General features: G+C 45.8%; 1 protein-coding gene across 9 annotated transcripts in view; it reads right to left on the reverse strand.

Moving 5' to 3' along the window:
• The window catches only part of Grk4 (G protein-coupled receptor kinase 4), a 56,802-nt gene that overhangs the window by 15,626 nt on the left and 15,902 nt on the right, over window positions 1–25,274 (reverse strand). For 3 of the 9 annotated variants that reach the window (XM_063230382.1, XM_063230381.1, XM_003461875.5), the window contains 7 exons: window positions 23,777–23,889; window positions 21,316–21,393; window positions 14,163–14,266; window positions 12,021–12,113; window positions 10,534–10,597; window positions 6,754–6,894; window positions 3,095–3,285 (listed from right to left, as the gene is read on the reverse strand). In XM_063230382.1, the coding sequence (XP_063086452.1) occupies window positions 3,095–3,285; window positions 6,754–6,894; window positions 10,534–10,597; window positions 12,021–12,113; window positions 14,163–14,266; window positions 21,316–21,393; window positions 23,777–23,889 (784 nt within the window). The other 6 variants (XM_063230383.1, XM_063230384.1, XM_063230385.1 and 3 more) reach the window with 6 other exon arrangements.

The raw sequence follows: 25,274 nt of genomic DNA on the forward strand, positions 1-25,274 counted from the left end.
GCACAAGAACCATCATAAAGAATCACCAACTGACATCTCCTTGTATTATAAAGTTTTTGCACAGCAGCAGAAACCACCAACAGAGTAAAGAGAATCCAGAGTGTGGGAAAAAGATGTTTGCCAGCAGTTCCTCAGACTGAGGGCTAGTAACTAGAATATATAAAGAACTCAAAGTGGGGTATCGTGATGCACACTTACAATCCCAGCACTCAGGAGGCTAAGGCAGGAGGATTGTTGTGAAGTCTAGGCCAGTCTGGGCTACAAAACAAATTCAAGGCCAGTCTGAACTACACAGTGAGACCCTGTCCTAAAAAATCAAATGAATGAATAAACAAACAAACAAACAAATAAATAAGACCTCTCCCCAAATTTAAAGACCCAATCCAAATATGGGTATCTGAAAAGAGCAGACACTTCTCAGGTGAAGAAGTAACAGCAGCAAACAAATACATGAAAAATGTACATCAGTTGTTATTCAAGAGAGTCTCATTGTAACAACACTGAGATTCCATCTTACTCAAGAAAGAATGGCTATTATGAAGAAATCAACCAATAACAAAGCTGGAGGGGCTATAAGGAAAAAGGAACCTTTTCCACTGTTGAGTATAGTGAATATCAGGAGTATAGACTGCTGCAACCACTGAGGGTATCACTGTGGAGATTCCTCAAAAAACTAAAACTAGAGGTTCCATTTGACCCAGCTATTCCTTTTCTTGGTATCTTCCCGAAAAATTAAAATATGTACTATAGCTATATATGCACACCTATGTTTATAGCAGCCCAGTTTGTAATAACGAAATCTTGGAAACAACTCAAATACCCATCAACTGATGAATGGACAAAGAAGACGTAGGGTTTTTGTAAAGAAGGCTAGGCTTGAGACATTGGCAGCTATATGGATGCACCTTGAGACCACACTCATAAGTTAAATAAACTACATTCACATTTAAATAAATACCACATTGTTTCTCTGGTGTGAGAAACCAAAAGTATAAATAAGGATTAAGATGTATAATAGATATTGGAAAAAGGGGAGAAAATGTTCAGATGAGAAGGGAAACAAGGGAGGGAAGAAGAAAAAGAAAGAAGAGACAAGAAAAATAGAATAGAAGGGAAAAATATGGAAAAAAGCTTTGGTAAAGGGGAAGAGAGGTTGAAGGGAGGGGAAGAAAATGGGAAAAATAGAATCAAAATACACCATGTCCAGGTACAAATTCCCCATGATGAATGTTACCGTTATGTACATCTGAAACATACCAGTATAATGGAACACACACACACACATCCAGCTGCCCTAAGCATGGCTGCCAACCTGTGGATACATCAGATGGCCCAGGAGGACGGGCAGATTCAGATGACCGCCTGTCTCCACAGGGACAGTGGCCAGCATGGCAAGTGCCCCTTGCTCCATGACACAGAGAGGGGCTTGTCAGCCCCACTGCCATGCTGGTGTCCCATCTTTTTTTTTTTTGTCTATTTCCTTTTTATCAGTACCGGGGATCGAACTCACTTTACAAGGCAGGCACTTATGCTGCTGAGCTAAATCCCCAGCCCCTGTCCCATCCTATTTAACCTACCCAAGGATGGCGAGGTGAAGCGAGGTCTAATGAGGTCACAGTGGGGCTTCTTCAGAGTGACTGAATCTACCATGTGTGATGCTGGGGTTAAGGATGGCTGATTAATGAATCAGTCCACTGATTGGTATGGTACCCCCTTAATCTTGGTAGCATGGATACAATACAAGACAGAAAAAGGCCTGTCTTGTCCTTTGCTTGTTTTGCTGCTTTATACCCACCATGAACAGTTTCTCCTCTGTGATGCCTGTCTGCCACACCACTCTGCCTTGAAGCTGCCAATTATGGACTAAAACCTTTACAAACTGCAAGCTAAATAAACACTTCCCATTTTAACTTGTGGGTGTTGGCTATTTTGTCTCAACAGTGAGCAAAGTAACTAAGACTCCTGCCCATGGATGGGTAAGATGAAGAGAAGCCCAAGTTCCATCATGATAGGACCAGCAAGACTGGGCTTCTAAGAAGCTCAGACCTGGCCTGCCAGCTCCAGAGTGGCACTGCCTGGAGTACTGTGAGGAAGCTGGCGGACCACTCATGCTGCCAGTGAGAAGACAAGCAAGCAGTCCTCACATTGACAGGGATAGGGCGGTGGTGGGCATCCCTGCAGGGGCAACACCACCACGGTGTACAGCTAAGGACTCCTGAGAAGCTGTGAGACTGCAGTATGCTCTGTGACAGAGGCAGGAGGAAATGAGGCTGGAGAAGTAAGTGTGCCACAAAGGGTCATGAAGCCTGGCTGACAAGTTGCCAGGGAGACCCTGTGGGGTCACACACCCGTGGATGGTGCAACAGGATCAGATCAGTGTTCAGAAGGCCGCTCAGCTCGGGGGACCTGTCCAGGTCTCTGTCAGCTTCAGACCTAAGGAAGACACCAGATACGTTGAACACCAGAGCAGTGTAGGAGACACTCAGGATGAGCTGGCGACCAACTGGATGGAAAGGTGAGGATAAGAGGAGTCCAGAAGCAAGGGCAAGGCTGAAAACTGCTATTAGGGAATGAATCACTCCACCTCTGGTAGAGGAACCCCAGAAGGGAATGAATGGAAGTGCCCAGGGAGTGTAAGCAAGAAGAGACTTTGAGCTTGGGGACCTAGCACTTAAGGGACTGGTGGAAAAACTGTTCTCCTAAAATTAATCAATACTCATGACACTAATTCTGACTGCTAAGTTTAATTTAATTTTATTTTCTTCATTCTAAGGTGCAATAAAACAAAATACTATTTGAAGACATTTAATAATGTTTTCTTAGATACAGTGAATATCCTTTCCAGAACTTTTAAAATATCTCAGAGCCTTGGACAGGAGCTTTCTCATATCTTTATCTGGTCTACTTAAGCAAAAGACAAACTTCTGCTTCAAGACAAGAATTTATTAAGGATTAAAGAGAATATGAACGGAAGACTAAGATGTCTCTGACTGGCCATGTTCCAATGGTGTGACAGACCCCCGGGGCATTGTCATCTGTTCTAGCTGCCCTTGGCCCAACCATCAGCAGCCAACAAGAAGCCCAGCATTCTTACCTGTAGGCAATTCTTTCCTTCTGTAAATCCTCCAAGCCACAACACACCTCTGCAGCATAGAAGATAGCTCTCTTCTCATCAAAGCCGGGATTGCCCAGGTTGTAAATGTGAAATTTCAAGTCCCCTCCATTCATGATGGTTAGCACCAAACACAAGGTTTCCTTGGTTTCGTAAGTGTAGGCTAAACTAACCTAAACACAACAGCATAGAAAACAAAACACAAAACACCTGCTCACTCATTAGTGGTTTCTTCTGTTTGTTAACAATATTCAAATTATCTATGCTAGACTCACAATCACAATGTCCAGACACTACCTGCTGCAGGGAGATGCCCTCTTAAACCTCTGCCTCTCTGAGCCCTTCCTGCCGCTGGGTGCAGAGAGAACTTGTAAAGAAAGGAGGTGGCAAAGCTTCTGCAGCAGTCTGGATCTCAGTGCTGCACACTGTGTTCTACACGCCTGATTATGGCCTGCAGTGCATTTGCAGGGACAGCTGCACCCCCAGCAGTGCAAGGGCCCCTGTGCGGCCAGCCTGCTTGGAGCTGGGCTGGTGAGTTGCTGAAGTCTATGGTTGGGGTGGGTTTTGTAGTTTTGTTTAGCAGTGCTGGGGAGGAACCCTTGGCCTTATACCTGCTAGGCCTCCCACCTGCTAGGTAAGTATGCTATCACTGAGCCACACCCCAGGCCCTAATGGTGGCTTTAATTTACATTTCTCTGTGTTTGCAAACACAGAGGATACTTCCACACTTTTTCACATACTTACTAGGTGTTTGGATCCTCTTTTATGAAGTATCTATCAAGTCTTAGTTTGCATGTCTGAAGAGACAGGGCCTTACTACATCAACTGGTTGGCCCTAATTTCCTGGGTAAAAGTTTTTTTTTCACCCTGCCTCAGCCTTCCCAACAGCAGTGACCACGGTTTGTGCCACCATGCCCAGCCAAAAATATTTTTCTGCATACTGAGAAATTGTTTTATCATTGAACTGTGTCCCTGCCTTTTCAAGCTTTTGACCACCTTTCTGTTGACTTCTGTGACCAGTCACACATGTCTCCCTGCTGGGATTCTGCCTGGGACTCCATTCATCTGTGGATCAGCTTGAAGGCCTGGCATCTTCACTGGGATTATGGTCCCCTGCCACTTATCCCACTCTTTTAATTTCTGGTAATAGCACTTTACAGTTCTCAAGATGGAAGTCTTATAAACATCTGTTAGATCTTTCTTAGGCTTTCCTATTTCCCCATGCTATTGTAAATACTATCAGTAAAATTCTTACTTTGTAAATGCTTCTGGCTGTTCACAGCTGATCATTGGCTAAACCAACTGCAGTCTAGAAAGGGGGGATATACGTGAAGACAATCATAGTCTTCTTACCACTCTTTTTCTTTGTCCAGTCTCAACCCTTTTCTCTTTTCCCTCAGCCTGTTTACTGGCTGGAGCCTCCAATATGACACAGCAGGTACCCTCATCTCATTGCAGGTCTTATGGATGATGACAGGTCCTGAAGAGCTGATTAAGGCAGCCCCACTACCTGCCCTTCTTCTTGAGACAAGGTCTCACTATGTAGCTCAGACTGGCCTTGAACTCACAGGGACTTCATGCCTCAGCCTCTAGACTGCTAGCATTACAGGTGGGTAGCACCATGCCCAGCTGAGGTCATTCCCTTCTAAACCTAGTTTGCTTAGAGCAGTGATGGCAAACCCTTTAGAGACCGAGCACCCAAATTCAGCCTAACACCCATTTGTCTACTGCAAAGTACCAACACCACAATTAAACCTAAATAGTTGGCTGCTGGGGTGACCTTGCTTGCCACCAACAGAGAGGGTGGCATTCATGACACAGGTCTGCCACCACTGACCTAGAGGATTTCATTTGCTTGTTTGCTTTAATTTTTGATAGAAATGGGGACTGGACCCAGAGCCCTGGATGTAGCTACATCCTCAGCTTTTTATTTTTTGTTTCGAGACTAGGTCTTGCGAAATTGCCCAGCCTGGGCTCAAACTTGTGTTCCTCCTTCTTCGGCCCGGAATAGCCAGAACTGTAGGTGTGCACCTCTGCACTCAGCTGGCTTTTAATCCAGGTGGGCACTGTTCTATAAAAAGCTAATCTGACAGCCATCGAAATGATGTTTCCCTGTGTCTGGTAAGGTGTGTGCGGGCAGGGCCTGGAGGTGTGGGGAGCTGCACTGCTGCTACGTGGCCGGGCAGTGGTGTGAGGTCAGAACCGCTTTCCCACCGTAAGCAGGAAAAACAGTCTCAGATGATGAAACTGCTTCTAGGTGCCCAGAGGTCAACAACACAGAGCCCAGGTTATTATTAGATAGAGTAAACTATAACTGCTGTGGATGTCCCTTTCACAAAGCTAGATGTGCGATTTCTGTGTTTCAAGATAAGACAAAGGCATTTACACAAATAACTTTAAAGCAACTCTTAAGTGGGCTCATTTCATTAACTGTTTTCCCAGAACAGCACAGGACACCAACTGATCATGCACACAGGCCATGCTGTGAAGTTCCAGAACCTTGCGCCCAGCACTGAGCAGCTGACCCGGTCGCTGAGAATGCAAGGGCTTCTGGGAAATCACTCTACCACCATAGACCGTTGTGTAGATTACTGTGCACACTCTCCTTTTAACCAGCCTTCACACTGAGCCTTCATGCTGCAGGAAACAGGTAACCAGGTGCAGGAACCTCAGTTTCAAGGGGAAAGCCATACCACACGACGGGAAGCCTGAACTTGATCCTCATTCATGCCAGCCACCCTCTATCCAGTCATCGCCTGAACAGTGAAGGCAGGGTTGACAGTCTCACCCAACTGGGATATGGTAGTTGAAGCTCTGGCAATAAACGTGTCAAGGGTCAGAAAAAGCAAAAAGGTAAAAAACAGACTGGGGCCAGAAAGGAGGTAAAGAGACAAGACCTTCAGCTGGGTGTTGTGGTGCATGCCTGTAATCCCAGTACCAGGAGTGCTGAGGCAAGAGGATCACTGCAAGTTTGAGACCACCCTGAGCTACAAAGAGAAAGGACCTTCAAGCACAAAGTCACAGCACCCCATCCCCCCACACAAGCCAAAGCAGCCCAGAGGAGGCTCCCAGTGCATTAAGACAAGCACTGGCTGCCACCAGGAAGCCCAAGGCAGTACAGAGAATATGACAACCCTCTGTGAGCTGGGAGATATGAACAGGGCCTGATGGAGTGGACCAGAGTGGGATGGTAGGCAGCCAGGGACTTGTAACAAATCACAAGTTAGCAGCAGGCTCAGTACTGCACCCTAAGGTGCCAGTAAGGAAGAGAGCTGCTCCTATAAACAAGACTGTTCCCAGCCCTATAGAGCAAAGCTTCACACAAACCCAATGCAAAAATACAACACAGGACTTTCAGCACTTGAATGAGAGTATTACACCACTGGGACACCAGAGCAGGCCTGTAATCCTAGCCCCTTGGGAGGATGAGATGAGGGAGTTGCAGGCTCAGATCACCCTGGGCAACTCAGTAAGCCTCTGTCTCAAATTAAAAATGGCTGGGTGGAGCTTAGTGGTAGAGTACTTACTTCATATGCATGAGCCCTGGGTTCATACCCAGTAAAACACACACACACATGCACACTTACAAAAAGTCCTGCTAAGGAAGCAAAACACAAGGAAGACTAAAAGAAGATACTTACTACAAATCTACTGTGCACTTTTTCGAGGAGTCTTTTTTCATTCAAAGCCATAGCTTCGCCTCTCCTCTTCTTAATTCGTTTTTTTTCTAGCTTTTTGCAGGCATACATTTTTCCTGTAGCTCGTACTTGACAGGCACAAACCTAGTTTAAAAAAGGGGGCTTATGTACATGGAACATTTCCAAGGCCCCCTCACACACCTGCTTTCTCTACACCAAACCACCCTCTCCGTAACGTCCAGCAATAGCATCCGAAGAGCCAGCACGAGTTCAGTGGTGGGCACTGGAGGTCAGGAGCTGGTTCTGTTTTCTGACGCCCAGCTTCTCTTCCACCAAGAGTGCTGAGAGTCGAGTGACCTTCAGGTTGTCCTTTGTAAACCATGAGACATGGTACAAATGAAACTTGCTGTTCACATGTGACCGTGACATGTCTGTCTTAATTTAACTATGCCCTAGTATGTCTGATTCAGTTTTTTGTAAAAAAGCAAATATGTGAAATACAAAATAAAAAAATCTTAGTTTTTTAAATTAAAAAGTCCAAGCTGGACGCAGTGGTCCAAGCTTCTTGCAAAGGTGAGACAGACAGATCACTTGTGTCCAGAAGTTCAAGATAAGCCCACGCAACATTGTGAGATCTTTAAAAAACAGGTTCAAAAAGGTAAAGGAAGATGTAAGAAAGACAGTCCATAATATTTGTAAATTTTTATAATGTTAATTTAGTTCTTAAAATAATGCTTAAGAATTACCATAATTTTACAGTATGAACATTTATGTGGAGAGGACAGGATAAGACTTCGACTTAACATATGGCCATTGCTTCCTCTGATGCCACTAATTGTACCCACAGACACACACATACACACCCCTTGTCAACATATACCATATGCACACACACACACACACACACCACGTAGATCACTTTGAAAGCAAGTGTAAAGCATAACATAATTTATCTGTCAATAAAATAATTTATTATGTAAAATGTTGGAAGTAAAAAGGACAAAGATAAAATCTTTGTCATCTTAATTCCTAGACATCATTAATATTTTGCCATGTAGGCTTCCAAGTCTGCCTTTGTATGCAGCCGTACAAGAATACACACCTGGATTCCCTTGATCTGCCTTTTATGACAGACCTGGGCTCAGGCATGCTCTAGAGTAAGGAATAGCCCAGAACCCCCTTTTCAATCTTATAGCATAATTATTCCCCCACCATTAACGATTCAGAAACATGATTAGTGCCGAATTTGTTGAACTGTTTTCCTGTCATTAAGTCTTGGGTAAGTCTCTGCCTGTCTCTCCAGCATAAACTTACAATGAATTCCCTCAGGTGGAATCGCCAGGTCAGAGAAAGGCAAAGGAAAGCAGGTCAGAGCAGCAGGGATGCTGCCGGCAGAAGCAGACACCTGGAGCCACTCTGTAAGGTGTCACCGTGGCTCACTGGTCCACGGAATCACGGGGAGCCCAGGTAAATGTGTTCAAAGCAATCACTGCCACCATAAACAGCTATGCCCTCTACAAGGGCTGAACATGGCCGCGGCACTCCTGCAACCTTTAAAATCTTATGAGCCAGACTTAGAACTTCGCTCTTCTGTAAACGTAAGATATTTAGGTCCTCAAAGCCTCTTTCCTTCTGACTCTGGACAGAACCCGAGCCTTGTGTGTAAGAGATCGTGAAGGACAGAAGAGAGATGCGTCTCTAGGCCTGAGGGGCATGGACAGAAGATGGTTCCTTTCAGATTATCCTGACTGACCTGGGGGCACAGATCTGTTTGTTCTCATTTTTTAAAATGTTATAATAAAAACATTTTTAAAGGGGAATTTTGTTACTTCTGTACATTAACTATTTCATTTTTTTTGGCATTTTTTTTTTTTTGTCTTTTTCATTTTTACCGGTACCAGGGATCGAACTCACGACTGCCTGCTTGCAAGGCAGGTACTTATGCCGCTGAGCTAAATCCCCAGCCCCCTATTTCATATTTTTTATAGGAAGCCCAAGAAAATTCTTTTTTACTGGAAAAAGAAAGGACCAGCCAAGTGTGGTTATGCACACCTATAATCCTGCATTCAGGAGGCTGAGGCAAGATAATTACTACAAGTTTGAGACCAGGTTGGACTACACAGTGAGTCCAAGGCCAGTCTAAACTGCATAGTGAGATCTTGTCTCAAAAAGACAAAAGAGATAGAGAGAGAGAAGAGAGAAAAGATCAATCAATCAATCAATCAACAAGCAAGGCAAGCCTCGGGCTGGACACAGCTGAAAGCCTTAGGTGGAGTAGGCCAAGCATTCCATCAGGTCTCAGAACCGAGGCAATGCCAGGTGTGATGGAACGCACCTATAATCCCAACACTTGGGAATGTGAGGCAGGAGCATTGCTGTGAGTTCAAGTCCATCTTGCACTACATAATGAATTCAAGGACAGCTTGAACTACACAGCAAGACTCTATTTCAATTAAAAAAAAAAAAAAAACTGAGGCTATGACCGTCCTGGTCAGATTCTCTCTGGGTGTCCAAGGCCAGCCAGCGTGTGCACTCCTGGGTCAGGCCTCCATCCACTGAGGTGATGCTACTGGCTTCTACTTAGAACTGGAATTGGGGAGCGTGCACGGTCTAAACCACATTCAGGCAGTGCAACCTGCTTCTAATGTAAAACCCATGTTAGTGGCCCAATGGTTCCCCTGGCTCTTAAGTTCAGGGACTGAGGTCCCTCCAGATGATTAGTGAGCTAATTAGCATCTCTGTGGAGATCACACCAGGTTATGTGCTACCCCTCTCTAGGAGAGCTGTCTGATTCAAAGCCCTCACTCATGAAGCTGCTGAGAGGGGCGTAAGGGTTTTCCAAGACTGACACATTTCTGAACACTCCTTCTTCTGTTTTCCCTCAGACTGAACCCAGGGCTTGGCATCTGACAGGGGAGTGCTCTGCCCCCGAGCAGCAATTCCAGTGGTGGACATGTTTTTTTCTTGGCAATAACAGGGCTTAAACCCAGGGGTGCTCTACCCCTGAGCTGTGATCCCAACCCTTGTTTAGTTTTAAGACAGGTCTCAGGTTTGGCCAGTTTGGCATAGTGAACTTGTGTGTGTGTGTGTGTGTGTGTGTGTGTGTGTGTGTGTGTCTGTCTGTCTGTCTGTCTGTCTGTGTCTCACTGCAGTAGTAAGGACTGAACTTGGGGCCTATACATCAAGATATACTTCTTACCCCTTTTGTTTTTTTCATTTTGAGACAGAATCTTGCTAAATTGCTAAGTTGCTAAATTGCTAAATTGTCCAGATTGGGTTTGAACTTGCAGCCTTCCTGCCTCAACCCCCCAGAGCACTAGGATGATAAGCAGACCTCATTTCTTAAAAAAAAAATAAATAAATAAAAGAAAAGAAAAAAAGACACTCTAAACTACATAACTTTTAGGGCTAGTCCTAAATTATAGAAACAGAGTAATGGTCTGCATCCATACCCACCCGAAAAGCCCAATCTTGTCTGATATTGGAAGCTGGACCAGGTTACTGGCTGATAGTAGGCTGGGTCTGTTGTCTACTTGGAAGGTGGGAATGGAGTAATGGAAATTTTACAATGTGGAAACACTTATCTTCAGTCTGGATAAGCTGCCTGAAATTGAACATCAAGCAAGGGAAACAGCTTCTGTCAGAAACGGAAAGTGGAAGATAAACTCACAAAGATTAGGGATTTTTTGAAAGGCTTGTAGCTAAGTAGCTTTCGCTCAAACCCATCTCTTTCTTAGCGCTGGCTAAGGCACAAGGGTGGCTTGCCCCGCTCCCACTACTCACCTCTCCAAATCCGCCTTTTCCTAGAACTCTGTAATGTCTAAACGTTTTCCTGGTTACCGGTTGCCTAAGCAATTAAAAAAAAAGTTTAGGTTTCATGTCATAAAACAGGAAGCCTACCCAGGCCTGCCGGCAGCCTTTCTCATGCTCCTACTGCTCAAGGGAATGCCCAGGCTGGGGCAGCTGAGCGCAGGGGACTGCTCTCCACTAAGAGAAGCAACATTTTAAGATCCAGCCACACGTGGTAACCCCAGCACTCTGGGAGGTTGAAGCAAGAGGACCACAAGTTTGAGCTCAGCCTGGGCAACTTAGCAAGACACTGTCTCAAAATCAAAAACATCAGGTGCGATGGTACACCTCTGGAGGTTGAGGCAGGAGGATTGCTGCAAGTTTGAGGCCAGCCTGGGCCACATAATTGAAGTGCAGCATGAACTACACAGTGAAACCCTGTGTCAAAAAGGCCAATAAATAAATATAAAAATAAAATAAAAATTGAAAATGTGCAGAACAGTCCAGTTATCCTCTGTAACTAATGACAAATCTCCAAGCACCCACACCAGGAACTATCCATGTTTACAAATCACGGTGTTGGGCATACAGCTACACCTGTCAGCAATCTGCCAAGGAAAATGATGTAAACACAGCACTATCTTTTGAGAAAAGAACCTCAGTGTCTAAAGAAAAAGTGCAGGAGCTATAGCTAGAAATATAATCAATAATAACTTTAGTAGTAAGAGTAATAATCATAATTGCACCAGTAGCAGATGCCTTTTGAGCACTGAACACTGGGCTAGGTGTTTTTCTTTTTCCTTTTTGGGGGGCGGAGGGTGCTGAAGATGGCACCCAAGGCCTCCCAGATATTTAGCAAGTACTCCACCACTGCGCTGTGCCCCAGCCCCTTTTCATGTTTTGAGATAGGGTCTCACTAAGCTGTTCACACACGTGCATTGAGATCCTCCCACTTCACCTCCTGACTAGACAGGTGGGATTCCAAGCATACACTATGGTGTCTGGCTGGGCTGGACATTTTATACACATTCTCCTGATGATCTTAGCAACAGTTTTACGAGGTAAGTTCTGTAATTCCCTGTGTTGTACAAAACTAGGATCCGGAGCACATAATGACACAACCACTTGCCTGAGGTCACGCAGCTAGGAGGAGGCTGAGCAGGAGCCTCTGCAGCCCCAGTCCCCACATCCTGTTCTCCGGGTACAAACCCAGGATCTATTTTATTTTCTAGCCACTGCACCAACAAGCTAAATGCCATTTCCAACTACCATTTTTATAAGCAAAAACAGCTTCCAGTGAACCAGAACAAGTTATATAATATGGTGTCTACACTTGTTCCTCATATTAATAACTTCTATATGAAATACCATGTACGGTTCAAGATTTCTAAGCAGTGCTGTGACAGAGAGAAAAGTAGACCGCAATCATTATATATTATGAGAAGTTACTACTAGTTTTTAAATTTTAAATTAAAATGTACCTTTCCAGCCATTTCCATTGTAAAAATCGAGAAAAATACGGGCTTTCTTGGTATTCTTCAAATGGTTTTTTACTCAAATACTTATGGACGATACTAGAAAAAGATGGCACACAGTTAGAGACATTCACTGCACAAAACTCCACAACTGTGTCTGGGTGCAAGGCCCTGCTGAGCGAGACGACAGGGCCCTCGCGCCTGGGGTGTGGCAGGGACACATCCTCTGGGCAGCACTGGGGGCTGCTGAAGAAAGTGGTCTGGGCTGAAGCAAACAAAGCTGCTCGAACAAAGAGGAGGAAGGAGAGTTTGAGCAGCAATAAGCAGGCCAGAATTCAAGCAAGCACTGGGAACGGTCTGAGCCTTTCCATGAGATTCAGAATCTGAGTCAATCACATGTGTTCCATTTTACTTTATTTTATTAAGAGGCGGCTGGCCTGTAATCCTAGGATTCGGGAGGCTGAGGCAGGAGGATCTTTGAGAGTTTGAGACCAGCCCGGGCTCCAAGGTAAGCTCAAGGCCAGCCTGAACTGCATCACAAGAGTCTATCTCAAAAAGACAAAAAATAAAAAATAAAAGAGATGGCTCACATGTTTGTGGATTGATTCACATGACAGAACTATATCCTCAAAACCTGTGGATCCTGCTGATCCCCAGCTCCTAGCTCCTTGCAGGATGTTCTCCGTGGAAACCACTTTAGTGTTAGCCCAAGGATACCATGTGCCTTTCTTAGGTCTGCGTCTCTCAAGACATAAGGCACAGTGACGTCACTGTTCCGAGGGACGATGTCTCCCAGGCAAAACACCACCCATGTGACACAGGCCCGCTGGCTTTCAGTCCTGTGGGAGTGAGATCCAAAGGACTGGAAGAGCCACTGCCATGATTGTGTGTCTACGCACTGTCCCAGAGGCTGTCTAGAGCAGCTCACTTTCTATCCTCTTTCCTTAAGGAGCCCTCCCTCAGTGTCACCTTCTCTGGGGACCAGGGCCTTTGCAAACCTGTGAAAACCAGGCTGATAATTGCCCAGCGGGTGTCCTCGAGAGAGGGTGCTAACTACTCTATCCTCAAGCACTGAGCCTCTGCAACTGGGCACAGTGAAGTCACTGGAGGGCGCAGAGGGGCAAAGGCACAGCTCACCACAGCAGGTGGGTAGCAGGTCCTGCCTCGCTGGTCATTGGCTATTACCTGCCTCTACCAACACAGTTCTACTCAATGTGACTGAGGGAGGGGGCAGAAGCCAGAGCGCTGAGCTCAGGTTGGGGATGCAGAGACACACTCTGAAAGAAGCCTAGGCTCAGGCGCCACAGCCTCCATCACACCTGGTCAGAGAGCGACAGCCAAATCCAGGCTGGACTGCCCAGAGGGACACGTGGGGGTCAGTGTTTTGCAGTTTTGCTTGTGACCCAAGCTCACCTCCGACTCAACACCAGCCCGACAAGAACAGGGGGTCTCACTGCCCACCTGTCTCCCAGCTGCCTCCACTGCCACCTCTGCCATGCACCCAGCAGATCATAGTGTCTCGCCTGGCCCAGTCCCTTGGCAGAGGCACGGTCCCTTGGGCTGCGTCCCCTTTCCAATCAACCTTTACCACACAGCCTGAGAAGCCTTTGAAAACTGCCACAAGCTTTCACCTTAACTGTTCTCAGAGTGAAGGACACTTCCTGCCTGGTACCCGAGGCAAGCCTTGGTTTCCTTACTATGGAAAGAGGGATCACACTGCACGTTTGGAACTTGGTTGCCAGGTGCATGAGGAACCTGAATCTAGCTGAAGTGGTCTGCCTTAGAATTCCTCTGTCTTATCGCAAAGAGGCGCAGAAAGATACATTTGTCAAATGCCTACGTCTCCAAAATCATTTTGAGAACTTCCTCATCCTAGACACAGGCATGTTGGAAAGCAGAGCAGAGGTGGCCCGAGCTGTCCCAGGGAAGCGGCGTCCTAGGGCTTAGGGCTACGACATTCAGGGTGACTCGTGTATACGTGTCATTCGTGCGCTTCACTATCTTTTCCAGTGAAAGAGTTCAATTTGACTGGGAACGTGCTCTGATAAAAGCTTGTCTCACGCAGAGAAACTTCCTGTAACACCCTGTCCCGGAAGCACCCACAGATAGAGAAGCAGAGAGGAGCAGGGCTGTGCACAGACCACTCACCTCATGCATCCCTCAAAGATGTTTTTGCAGAAGTTCTGGTTCACATCCCATCTACACTCTCTCACAGCATCCGTGGGTATCTCTGGTAAAAAAGCTGGTGAGTTCTCAACATAGCACAAAGCAGAGACATAACAATTAGTGATTTTATACTTTACAATGACAAATAGAACTTGATGTCTGCTGTGAAAAATGAAAACATAAAGTATACGAAGTGGTAGTCAAAACACCAGCTGAATTCTCTGCCCCAGCCCACCCCGAGGAGTTGAGACTTGTCCAACTGGGAAAGCAGAGTCTGCAGGAGGTTTGTGCTCACTGTGTTCAATCAGCCACAAGGCAGAAACCATCAAGTGTCCACGAATGGCTGAATAGCTGAACAAAAAGTGGCACACACAGCCAGGCCCAGAAAGGAAGCACACTCTATGGTGGAGCGAGCCTGGGCCTGGCCTGTGTGGGGCCTGGTTCAATCTCCAACACCACACACACACACACACCGGACATTCTGACAGACACTGCAATATGGGCAAACTCGGAGGATACTACGTTCAGTAGAATAAGCCAGTCTCAAGGGCACAAACATATGCATGACTTCACTGATGAGCCCGAGTTTATAGAGATAAGAAGTGCAAAGGCAATTACTAGCAGCTGGAGAGAGGGTATCAGGGAGTTCAACGCTAGGTTTCCAGGGTTTGTTTTGCTTTGTTTTTGAGACAGGGTCTCACTAAGGAGTTTGGGCTAGCCTTGAATCTATCCTGAGGATATTCTAGGGGATGACAGCTACCACACCTGGCTAGATGTGTAGTCTTGCAAGATGAAAAAGGCTCTGGAAACTGGTTACATAACAGTGTTGCTGTTCTTAACACTACTGAATTATACACATAGAAATGTTTAACACAGTAAATTTTACCTTCCGTGTTTTCCCAATACAAGCTGATAATTTAAACCACACACACATACCCCTCCTCAGAAATACACGCATCATCTTTGTTCTAATATGTATAGGAAAAAAAATATATGGCTAGCTGTATAACTATGATTCCTCTATGATTTTCCAGGGGCTTACCTGCCCCTGCTGAACATTCTAGCTGCCAATTTTCCCACTGCAAATATCACTACCATCAGCATCTTGAAATGCTTGGTTTCTACAGAATGGGTCCTAAAACAGAATTAGTACCTCATATAATGTACATCTCATATAATGTGTACACCTCATGTATGTACACATTATAAATATTGATGTGTCTAAACACTCTCACAGTGTCGGAATGTGCCACTTCCCTAACCTCTTTGAAAAGGAAACATGACGTGATTGTGTATTCAATGAAAAAACACCCAGAAGACGCCCAATTATTCATTTGTAATTTGAAATAAGAAATGCATTCCAGACTGGTTTCTGACTATGGTATAGCCAAGACACACAGCAAACATTTGTGTTTTCTATAAATCAAAGTTCATCGAAGTTGAACTACTGACAGCAATATGCAACAAGGAAGAAACTCACTGGAAGAAAATCTAGGGCTGGGGTTACAGCTCAGGGACAGAGCTCACACCTAGCATGCAGGAATCCTAGGTTTGACCCCAGTACTGCAAAACTAAAAAAAGGAAAATCAACAATACTGTTATAATTCATAACGATTAACAGCTGTTAGGTAAATTAGGTGAGGTACTTTGGCAATATCACCTCATTTGATCTTGCAACCCCAGTGGCTGAGAAGAGCCAGCTGGAAGGCACAAACCATGCTGGTGACCACCCAAAAAGCACCCTACAGGACACTAAGCCCAGTTCCCTTCTATGCAGCCAGGCCAAGAGAAAAGCAGCCTTTAAGGGCTGTGTTACAGGTGTGTTCCAGCACTCAGGAGGCTGAAGCAGGGGGACTGCCACAAGTTTGATGCCATCCTGGGTTACACAGTGAGTTTAAGGCCAGTCTGAACTACACAGTGAGATTCTGTCTCAAAAACAAACAAATAAAAATAAAGTAGGGGCTGGGGATTTAGCTGAGTGGCATAAGCATCTGCCTTGCAAGCGGGCGGTCGTGAGTTTGATCCCCGGTACCGATAAAAAAAAAAAAAATAAAGTAAAACAATAACCTAAAAAAATAGCATTTAAGGGAAGATGTTCGCTTGTTCATTTACTCAACAAATATGCATTGTTCCAGGAACTGGAGATGGGAAAACAAGACATTTTCTTAGAAAACAAAGCCAGTGTTTCAATAGTCTTCTCTCTTCTTTCAAGAACTCAATTTTATGAAACTAAATAGCAGTGTGATTCTACCAAGACTCTTCAATGATTAACTCCTAAAGACATCCTAGTATCAATATCTTTAAAAATATATTAAGCTGGGCATGGTGAAGCATGCCTATAATCCCAGCACTCAGAGGCCAACCTGAGCTATGTGGTAAGACCTTGTCTCAAAAAACTAAAAAAAAAAAAAAGCCGGGCGTGGTGGCTCACTCCTGTAATCCCAGCACTCAGGAGGCTGAGGTGGGAGGATCATTGCGAGTTTGAACAGGGCCAGCCTGAACTGCATAGCGAGACCCCGTCTCAAAAAAGGCAAAAAAAAGCGCCCCTAAACAACACAACAAAACAAAACAGCTTATATTAATAGTTATTAATTCCTGCAGAAAGGAAAAGTAATCCTAATCTCCACAAGCAGAAAAGTGAGGTAAGGTAAAGTACAGCAAGACAAGGCACAGTGCTACCAGCCTGATGTGAAACAAATGAAAGCGACCTGAGATGCCAGGGCTTTCTACTGAGGTAGGACAGCTGCAGGCAGCTACCAGGACACATGCAGCAATAACACAGAGCTGGCTTCTGAGCACTCTGGACACAGGCAACTCGAACAGGAAATAAAGGGAGGGAAGGGCAGGTGGATTTTGCAAAACTACACACAGGTTTAAAAATATATTTACCTTGCTATTTACTTTAAGTTGAATTGTTCTATTGTTGACTTGTTGGGGTCTGTACCTAGACCCTAAACTCCCAAATGGGTGCACGGTGAAGGCTCAAAGGAATGAGGCACAGGGCCTGGTCTTTAGGGCTGCAGGAGGAGTGAAATCCTCGGCAGAGCTCGTAACTCTGCTAGCGGGCTGGCCCACTGACCCTGAGCAGTATTTAATCAGAACAGGCAAGGAGTTCAGTGGACAATGGAGAAAACCTGAACAGGATCTTGGGCGGGGGACCAAGGACCCCTCAGAGCAACAGATGATGCTAATTAAGGAGAACTATCCAGAAAGTCCCCAGGTGGCCTCAGTGGTGGCCTGTCTTGCCCCCTGTGGTGTCTCCTCATTCTCAGTTCAGTCATGCCTGGGCTACATCACAGCCCTGAATGTGTATTCAGCTTCACCAGTCTCCAACAGGATAGAAGACATAAAGATAGGTAGAAAATATACCAAATTTAAAAGAGTAATTTTAAAATTGCACTTTCAAGAAAAACTGCAGCTTCAGCTCACTGAAGCTATTCGGGGTTCCACTGCCTCTTTCCCTTTCAGGAAACTCAGGGCAAAACAACTCCGCCGGGCCTTGCAGGCTCCTCCATCCCCAGACCTGATCTCAAGGAAGGGCCAAGGGAGCAGCAGCACAGCATCGCTCTGAACTCAGACGAACTCAAGTGGGCAGCCGGTTTGCTTCTGCCCAGCCCGGCAAGGGGCAGCCTGAAGACACAGGAATCCACACCCCGATCCTGCCCCGAAGACCCAGTGAAAACCCTGAGATCACCACGCTTCGGCCACTTGCAGGCCACACTCTGCTCCCTTCCGGGGTGGATGCCTTCACTGAGCGTAAGAATCCTTTCTGTGTCTCTCATTGACACACCTTGTTATTCTTTTCAATGACTCTGTGAGTGGGGTGAGATAAGAACCCCACCTCCTCTACGGGGCACCTCCTTTGGCCCCATCAGGTGACAGTAAAATTCTTTATGTATTTAGGATATTAGAAAATTAGTTTAGCTCTTCTGTTTAGGTCTGCATCCTTTTGAAACTGCTTTCACATGGGTATCTGGTGTTCCAGCACTGAGTGCTGGAAGGACTCCTTTCGTCCCCTGGATTGTCTTGGGCCTTCCCACTGTTACAGCTTACATCTAGACGCCCCTCAAAGCTGCCTGACTCATAGGTGGACTTTGGGGCAGCGCCTGACCATGGCTGTGGTGCTGGATTAGTTCACTGATTGGTTTCACGTAGTTCCAGGTTTAGATCACGAATTTACTGAAGAGGGAAGACACACCCATGGTGTGGCTAACACCAGACAATAGGCTAGAAGCCTGGACGGAATGAAAAGGGAAGGAAGGAGAGCTCCCTGCTTCCTGCCTGCCCCGCCAAGGGTCACTTCTCCCCTGCCATGCCACCCTGCCTTCGAGCCAGCTGATTATGGGCTGAAATTTCTACAAACTGTGAACTAAACTAAAGCCTTCCTCCTTTAATTTGTGGGTGTTGATTATTATGTCCCAGCAAAGAGAAAGTAACTAAGATGCCATAAATTAACTGACTGCAAATGTAGGAGTTTCTGAACTCTCAATTCAATGTTATTGGCTCTAACTTTATCCAAGTACTAAACCATATCACCTGGATTACTATCTTGATAATGAGGTTTCAAATAGATAAATGTGTGTTTTCTCTTTTGAAGAGTATTATAACTATTTTGGGGCCTCTGAATAGCCATATGATTTTTGTTGTCCTTTTGAGACAGTTTCATTATGTAATCCAAGGCTGGCCTTGAACTCAGCTTGCAGCTCAGGTTGGCCTCGAACTTATAGCAATTCTCCTGCCTCAGCCTCCAAAGCTAGGGTTATAGGTATGTACCATCATACCTAGCTTATCTATATGAATTTTAAAACAGCTCTTTAATTTCTACAAAATAAGCAGCTAGAATTTTGGTATGAATTGTACAGAATCCATGTATCAATTTGGGAGTATTACAACATAAACAATATTAATCTCCCAGTTGTGACGATTGATCCCAGGACCTCTCCAATAAGCTCCATTCCCAGCTTTATTTTGGGACAGGGTCTCACTAAGCCATTCTTACTAAGCCGCTAAACTGCCTAGGATGGCTTGAATTTGTGATCCTCTTGCCTCAGCCTCCTAGAATGCTGGGGTTACAGACAGGCATACACCATCATGCCTAGAACAATGTTAAGTCTTTTGATCAATGAACATGGGATGTCTTTTCATTTATTTAGAACTCCCTTATTTCTTTTTTCATTTTTTATAGTTTTCAGGGTATAGATATTACACTTATTTTGTTGTATTTATTCCTAAGTATTTTACTGTTTTGATGAAAATATAAATGGAATTACTTTAATTCTTATTTTAATAGATAATATTTAACAATATGATATGATTTTACATAGTGATCTAGTACAAGGTATGACTGGCAAATAGGTGAATGTTCAGATTTTTTAAAATCTTGAGTGGGAGTAGTGGTGATACATGTAATTCCCACTACTCAGGAGGCTGAGCCACAAAGATCACAAGTTCAAGGTCAGCCTGGACCAAGATCCTATCTCAAAAAAATCAAAACGTCTAGGAATATAGCTCAGTGGCAGTGTGCCCTTGGGTTTAATTCCTGACACTGAAAAAATAAGTAAATAAAATTGAAAATATGGAACACACACTGCCATTACTGCCCTTTAAAATACTTCCTGGTTCAAACACTTTCCTGTCACTCCTGCCACCATTCTGCCAGTTCCAAAAGTCCTCTTTCGTGAGGGTCTGACAGTCGCACCACTGAAGCTGCTAGTATGCCCTGGATAGATTTAAATGTTTCCCTTGCGTGGTTATTTTGACCTTGTGAAAAAGCCAGGAGAACCATGCTGTCAGGACCTGTGAGTAAGCTGGAGGAGGACACATGCCATGTTTTAGGGAGTGCCTGGGCATGGGAAGGCCTTGGGCAACAGCATTCTCCATGTTTTTATCACACCTTACAAAGTTACCCTGTCGGTGGCAACAGCCCTCCTGACAGGTCCCCAAGCACGGGGTTTGTAACCATCCCTCACTTCCCTTTCTGCATCTGCTACACTCACCAGCACACCAGCCCCCCTTGCTATGGAGACAGCATTTGTTCAGGAGAACAAAAGAAAAAGACACTGATACAAAACACAGAAGATCTAGATAAACGAAACTCTACTTCTACCAGTCATGTCCCGGGGTACCTACAACTATGCAGATGTTCTGACAGCTGGGTTTGAAAAGAAGGACCCGTGAGACTGCACTGAAGCAACACAGGCGTCAGAGGCAGACCCACCGGGGCTGAACCTGCTGTGTGCGTACCTTATGCCCACTGCAGGGCCAGGTCTGCACCAGGCGCTCGTCTTGAGCACAGGGCTCTCCTAACCAGGAGCCCTGTCATCTCCGTCTGCCAGACAGAAGAACGTGAATGTCCTGGACTCTCACCCAACCATTCTCTTCATTTCATTCTGCACATGGCCCATTCCTGGCTCCAACACTTACTAGCTGCATAACTTCAAAAAAGCCACCTAACAGCTCCAATTTTGGTCTTATGAAGATAGATATTATAGGGGCTGGGGATTTAGCTCAGTGGCATAAGTGCCTGCATTGCAAGCAGGCAGTCGTGAGTTTGATCCCCGGTATCGATAAAAAGGAAAAAGACAAAAAAAAAAAAAAAAAAAAGATAGATATTATAGTATCTGTGTTTGCAGGGGGCTTAAATAATGTGTCACACACGTGAGGTTTGGAGCACGTTAGTCTAGTGCAGTCACAGTCGTTTCTACTCTCCTTGCATACAGGCCCTCAGTTTGCCTGGGACATGGGACTCAGCGGCCAGCTAACCAGTCACGGGAAGGAAGCAGGCGACACTAATTTCACTTTTAAATTCAACTCAAGGACCTACTGAATCAAAAAGAATAAAAACTAAGTCCTGTTAAGGTTTTTGGGAAAACTATTATTTTTAGTCCAAGAGAAACAAATAAGCTCCCTAATCCTACATTCTGTTTGAGAAAACCATAGAGACTTTAAAATTCTTTGAATAGGTTTCTTCAGAGACTTACGAAATCAAACAAAAATGCGAAAAGGAATATTTATTTTAAAAAGCAAAGTTCTCAGCATATTTGTTGCATCCTAACCAACAAAGTGAACACAGCTACACACCTTGCTCTTTTAAGCAAGGTCGGTACAAGTCTTTGTCCCAAAGAAGAAAACCCACCTCTGCACTGAAGAACTGCTCCAGGATGGCCAGCGCCCGGTCTCTGCGGTCCTCATCGATGGCGACTTCATACTCAGCCTGACCCGAGAGATGGAGGAAAGGGGGCTGGGGCTGCCTTCGTCACCTTTGGAGGTCGCGCACCCCCAGCTCCAGCTCGTGGGCTGACTTGGCAGCATCATGGCCACAGAAGAGGGCGCCCACCCAGCAGCTCCAGCCTTCCTCTGGCCTCGAGGGCTGCAGGAGTAAATGTTTCTGTTTTGGAGCTGGGGACTGAATCTGGGCCTTGAGCACCCTGGCACCTGCCTGCAGCGAGCTCCCCTCTGATTTCATATCGGCAGCAGAATGATGCTGTGCCACAGTGTACCTCTAGCTGTTAATTAGGGCTAAGCTGCATGGGCTAGTCAGCCCCCATTTAGAACTCTCCGGGGTTGCTTGGGAAGCTGAATCAACTCCTAGCAAAGCAAAGCAGGTGATACCAAAGCAGGAGTCACCTACACTGTGGGGGTGTATGTCAGGGGTCAGGGGTCAGAGGTGAGACCACAGGAGAAGACAATATCATGAAACCACTGTCAGAGAAAAAGAAATCACTTCCCTAAGCAGCTCCTTAGAACTCGAGAAGCTGTTCCAGGCAGGCAAACAGGCACACAAGTGAATTTTAGACCACGAGGCTTCTGCCCTTGTCAGAAGGGTCCCAGACAGCAGCCTGGGAAGGTAGAGGTGGCGGCCAGATGCATCCCAATGCACAGCACACTGTGGCAAAACAGTGGTGGTGAGGTCCCTACGTGCATTGCTCCTGGGAATGGCTCTGCAGGTACCCAAGCTCCCTGCTCTCAGCCTGGGGGCCACTGGCATGCAGACAGGGTGCAAGTCCTGCAGGGTCTGTGTGGCTCCCTCCCAGCTGACCCTGGTAGAGCAGAAGAAATTCTACCCTCAGCCGATCGTGGAAAGTTGCACACACCCTCTGAAGTTCTGCCCACCCACCTCCCCCTTCTTGGCCATATATCCTTCCTGCTGCTTCTGCCCCTCTGGTTGAACCCTGCTTGGCTCGGATGCTACTCATTCAACAAACACCGAGCAAGGGATCAAATGAGCAAGAGGCAGGCAATGTTGGAGAAACGGCTGAGATGCAGTGTCCCATACTGCAGAACCTGCGTGTCCCTGCCACAAAGCTGCCTGAGCAACGAGTGCTGCACAGACAGCATCACTAGGTTCTCTCTGAGGCCACAGGACCCCCATAAATAAAACCTGTCACCACAGCCACCTGGCCATAGCCTAATAACCAACAGACATAATGGTAACTGTGGAAAAGTTAAGGCCCTACAACAGGGCCCTAACGATACCGTTAGCCATTCTGACATAAATTTAGGTCCCTAAATTTATAAAATGTATCAGAGTTTGGTAAGTATATCCCACTGCATAAAAATTTGCATCCACATTCCACCTCTGGAACCAAGCAGCACTTCCCTTAGCTATAACCTTAGCTGTAAGATGAAATGATTAGGCAGGTGTGGTGACACATATGGAGTAATCCCAGCACTCCGTGAGGCTGAGGCAGGAAGAACTCAAGTTCAAGCCCAGCTTGGCCAACTTAGTGAGACGCAATCTCAAAATAAAAAATAAAGGCTGGGGGTGTAGCTCAGTGCAGAGACCATGGGTTCAATTCCCAGGACAGAAAATGTAAAACAAAATAAGACAGAATTGTTCCATTTCTAAGTTTTGTCTTAGTCTAACAAGAATGCAAAAAAAGAAAAGGACTCAGGGAGTTTCAGGGGATAGGAGAAACGAGAAAAGTCTTAGGAACTTTTACAAGGCTTTTACAAAGCATCAGACCAAAAACAGCAACAGAAACTCAGTGACACAAGATCATCTTTGCCTCCATACATATTTGCTGACACACCTGGGATGGGGCAAAGGGAAGAGGTGAAAAGCTGAGGTCAGGGCACAAGTAACTAAAAGCAAGTCTTTTCTGAATGCCACCCATTTTCTATTGGTCAGGTCCTTCTGAATTTCTGAAATTCTATGTCTGATAGCAGGAGTCCTAACTTTCTCAAACAGTAGGTCTCGAACAGGATGCAAGACAATGCCAGAAACCTCAGGGAGCACAGTGGATGCCCATGAAGCGACTGTGCTTCTCGAAACTGCATCCCTTGCGGGTGCTTTGGAGCCAAGCACTTAAACCACATGGCCTCCGCTCAGGGAGGGCAGCGGCCTGCACACTGAGGAGGACACTGTCTCACAGGGCCTGCGCAGCTTGGTCCAGGCCCAGGTAGTGCGCGGTGGCAACCCTGAACCCCCGCAGTACACTACCCAGGAAACAGCACCTGCACTGAACACATTTCCCTACCAACAGGACAGCCCACCCCCAAGACCACTGTCCATTCACTCCTGGTCACTGTCCAGGCCTGGTGCTTCAACTTTCAAAAGCCCAAGGCTGGACCGCGCCCCCATGATGATTGCTTACCACAGCATCGAGGAACTCGAGGCGCTTCCTGAGATCTGGCCTGGTGTTGCAGAACTGCCTGAAGAGGAGCCTCCCGATGGGCTGTTTGTCGCATAGGCTGCTGTAATCCTTCTCTGTGGGGAGAAGGGGCAGAGCTCGCCATCCCCTGGGGCTGTGCCCAGCCTCTGATTGTTTTCACCTGGCACAATAAGGCAGGGAGCAGTGGTGCTAGAATATTTCTTCAACTGTGTTCTGTTTGCTAATTTACTCCGGATCACCAGGACATTTCAGAGCCACGGACAGCTGGCAGGACGCCTCAGGGCGTGTGGGGCCAGATGGGGACTGTCCTGGTCTCTGAAAGCAAAGGCTGGGGAGCTGGGCTGTCCCTGAGAGTCCCCTCTCTCCAGCTGAGTTGTGTACATGCTACCCGCACGTGTATGAAGTGCCCAGCAGGGACGCATGCAGTGGGTCTTGTCAACCCTGTCCGCTTTGCCGTGCTCTGTGTTTCCACAAATTACAGATATTCTGTGTGCTTAATGCCCTTTCTAACTGCTCTTGGCTGATTTTTTTTATCTTTTAAGTAGGAAATACTAAGGGCTGGGGATTTAGCTCAGCGTTGTGAGCACCTGCCTGGCAAGCACAAGGCCATGAGTTCAATCCCTGGCACCAAAAACAAAACGAAACAAAAAACCCAAAATACTATATGCCTTACCTTATTTTACACAGGGATTTTGTTCTGAGAAGAAGGCCTTAATGTTTGGTCAGTATGTCAAAAGGGACTTAAAATAAAACTTATAGCCAGGCATGATGGCCCATGCCTATAATTCCAGCACTCTGGGAGGCCAAGACAAGAGGATCAAAGTTCAAGCCCAGCTTGTGCAATTCAGGGACTTAATGAGATCCAGTCCCCAAAACAAAACAAAACAAAAAAATAGCGCCAGGGAAATAGCTCAGTGGCATAAGCACCTACCCGGCAGGCTCAAGAGTTCAATTCCTGAAACCTGTCCCAAAAAATAATAATGAAAGGGGCTAGGGATATGGCTCAATGGCACAAGTGCCTGCCTGGCAAGCACAAGGTCCTGAGTTCAATTCCTAGTACCAAAAAATAGTAATAATAAAAGGACTAAAGAGCCAGGCGTGGTGGTGCACATCTCTAATCCCAGTACTTGGTAGGGTGAGCCAGGAGCATCACTGAAAGTTCAAGGCCAGTTTGGGAAATAAAATGAGTGTAAGGCCAGCCTGTATTGCATAGTGAAATCCTGTCTCAAAAAAATGAAAAAAAAACAAAAAACAAAAAAAGGACTGGAAGCTTGGAAGAAAGGACCTGGGTTCAATCTTTAGTACTGAAAACTCATTAACTAAAATAAAACTCTCATGTTAAATAGGTTAATTTAAATGAGCAACAATACCAGTTGGCCTCTTTAAAATAAAAAATAAAGAACACCTGTTGTTCTTTCAGGTAAAATGGACAAACATGCTTAGGTTCCACTAAAGGGACTCCAAAGCTGAGAGATTAAAA

Source organism: Cavia porcellus, unplaced genomic scaffold, assembly GCF_034190915.1.
Source record: "Cavia porcellus strain 051 isolate PalLab524CR breed Dunkin Hartley unplaced genomic scaffold, mCavPor4.1 scaffold_18, whole genome shotgun sequence".
NCBI classification, from domain to species: Eukaryota; Metazoa; Chordata; class Mammalia; order Rodentia; family Caviidae; genus Cavia; species Cavia porcellus.